We start from the raw sequence: 2,325 nt of genomic DNA, 5'->3' as shown, positions 1-2,325 counted from the left end.
TGGTCCCTGATCAGATAAGGAGTCTCAACCCAAACTTCTCCACCTGTGATAGGAGGGGGTCAGATTGCAACTGCATGTCCCTTTTCAGGGTCCATTTAAATGCATCAAAGCAGTCAGTTCTTGTAGTGAAACCTATTTGTTCAAAGATCACATAATTCAAAGTAACTCTCCTTGCCCCCTCATCTGATTTCAGCAAGCTTGGTGCTTAGAAAGTAAATAAAAATCTCCCTATGCTGTTCACCTAAAACCAATACAATGTTATATATCCACTAGAGGCCTGATGCACGAAATTTGTGCAAGAGTAGGCTTTCCTTCCCCCGACTGCTGGCACCAGCTTCCCTCTGGTACCTGGGACCTGGGCTTTCCTCACAGCCCTGGCTTTGTCTGGAAGGATGTCCGGTCTAATTATCATATGACGCCTTTATTTTTATAGATTATACTTCAGTTAAAAATATGTTAAATAGTTTTAAATAGACATTTTAAAACCTGTTGTCCTTAATGTTAAAATCTTGCTGTCCTTAATGTTTAAAATAAATTGAGTCCCACCAATTTGCCATTCACAACACTGAAAATTTAGCTCACTCCCATACTACCCTAAAAGGGTTAAAGATGAATCTAATGAACAAAATAAACTGATGAATAAAATAGAACCAGAGGTATGGAAACATGGAACAGACTGACGAATCTCAGAGGGAAGGGGGAGAGGAGGGATGGGACGAGATTAACCAAAGAATTTATGTGCACAGATGCATTCATTACCTTTCATTACCTATGGACACAGACAATAGGGTGGTGAAGGCCCGGGGTGGGACGAGAACCCGGTGGAGGGGGCCATTGGAGGGAGTAAAGGGGGTTGCCTGTAATACTCAGCAATAAAGATTCAATGAAAAAAGAGTTAAAGACGTTCCTTTATTGCCGAGCTCTTACTCTGAGAAATTAACCCCATCCTCTGCGATTATCAGGCATTCACTCATACAATGAGGTTTACATTTTAAATATACAGCCTTTTGGTTGATTTAACTCTTGGTTTATTTTAACTCTTTGGTCCTTTTTGAAACAGACGGAACATAGAAACTTAGCGACCTAGAAAGCTAGCAAGCAGATCACACGCCTGGCATAAAAGGCCGCAGTAAACCCTCAAAGCAAAGCGAAAACCGCCAGGGCAGCTTCTCCCTGCTGGGCACGGATTCAGAAAGCCCAACTCCCTTATGACCGGCGAATGAGCAGGGACAGCCATGTGGCTACCGCATGGTCAGCCTCCTCTTTCCACACCAGGGAAGAGGGACACCAAGTCACAGCAGAGCAGGGAGCTGGCGGCCCCCAGTGTCCTATTTGGCGGAGCACCAAGCAGTCTCTCTGTCCCAGCACACCGACCCCTGCTGGCTTTCTAAGAGACCCACAGCCCTCTCGAGCACAGAGCACCCCGGAAAGACACCCACCAGCAGCTCAGCAGACGTCTCAGAAGCACCCCCCTTCAGAATCGCAGCTGAAGCCACAGCCAGGACAGCCCCTCCCAGGAAAGCCTTAGAAGAGAATGCTGAGTACCTGGCCCCAGAACGGGGTGATCGGGGCTAGGCCATCTACCTCGGGGTGCGGGAGCTCATCTGGCCTCGGGGGCTTTAGGTCTGCAGACGCGTTATTAGCCACCGTCCCCGCTCTCGGGTGGCTCCGCTCTCTCACTGTCTCCCTCCTGGAGCCACCACGGACGGTCTGCTGGTGGCTCTGCACTATTCTGGCCACCACGTTATTAGCTCTGCCGCTCACCTCCATGTATTCATCTTGACACAGGCAAAAAGGGAGGACAAACAGAGCCAGCAGGTGCCCACGGACCATGGTTCTCAGCAAGCCGGGAGCCTCCTGGGGAAGACGGACGGCCGGGCTCCGGCGCGTGGTCTCCTCGGGGGACGCCGGGCTGGAGACCGAGCACAGCCGGCCCGCGGTTTTATACTTGGCCGGGTAGTAAATAGGCTGCAGGCATGCCAGAGGGGAAGCAGAACGGCCCATTCATCACTCCCCACATCACAGGCAGCACTGCGTGCGCGCACAGCTCCCAGTTGCTGGGGTTCGTAAATGTCACACCTTGGCCCGGCTTTCTGGTTGCAGCGTGAAAAAAAAGCGTGTGCGACCAGCTGGAAACAGGGGGCGTGTGTCCAGGGGCTCCCTGTCGAGATGAGACAGGGAAAGGCTGTGCCCCGCGGGCTGAGATGCCTTTTGGAAAAGCCTCTGGCGGGCCTGCCAGGAAATCCGGGCTTAACGGCATCCAGTCTGTCTGAGAGGCAGTGGGAACCCGCCTGGGCGATCCAGAAAGCTCCTGCCCTCGCTCGG

The 2,325-nt window shown here is 51.7% G+C and overlaps 1 protein-coding gene across 1 annotated transcript in view; it reads right to left on the bottom strand.

Annotated features, from left to right (window-relative positions):
• Positions 1 to 2,071, bottom strand: part of C1QTNF3 (C1q and tumor necrosis factor related protein 3) — a 19,429-nt gene extending 17,358 nt beyond the window's left edge. The window contains exon 1 of the mRNA XM_014544846.1: positions 1,546 to 2,071. Within this exon, the coding sequence (XP_014400332.1) occupies positions 1,546 to 2,004 (459 nt within the window). The 5' untranslated portion in view covers positions 2,005 to 2,071. The remainder of the gene's footprint in view (positions 1 to 1,545) is intronic.
• Between the last annotated feature and the right edge of the window lie 254 nt (positions 2,072 to 2,325).

The sequence above is a fragment of the Myotis brandtii genome, unplaced genomic scaffold (assembly GCF_000412655.1).
Source record: "Myotis brandtii unplaced genomic scaffold, ASM41265v1 scaffold384, whole genome shotgun sequence".
Lineage (NCBI taxonomy): Eukaryota > Metazoa > Chordata > Mammalia > Chiroptera > Vespertilionidae > Myotis > Myotis brandtii.
Note: the sequence above shows the minus strand (reverse complement) of the source record. Positions and strands in the feature narration are given on the sequence as shown.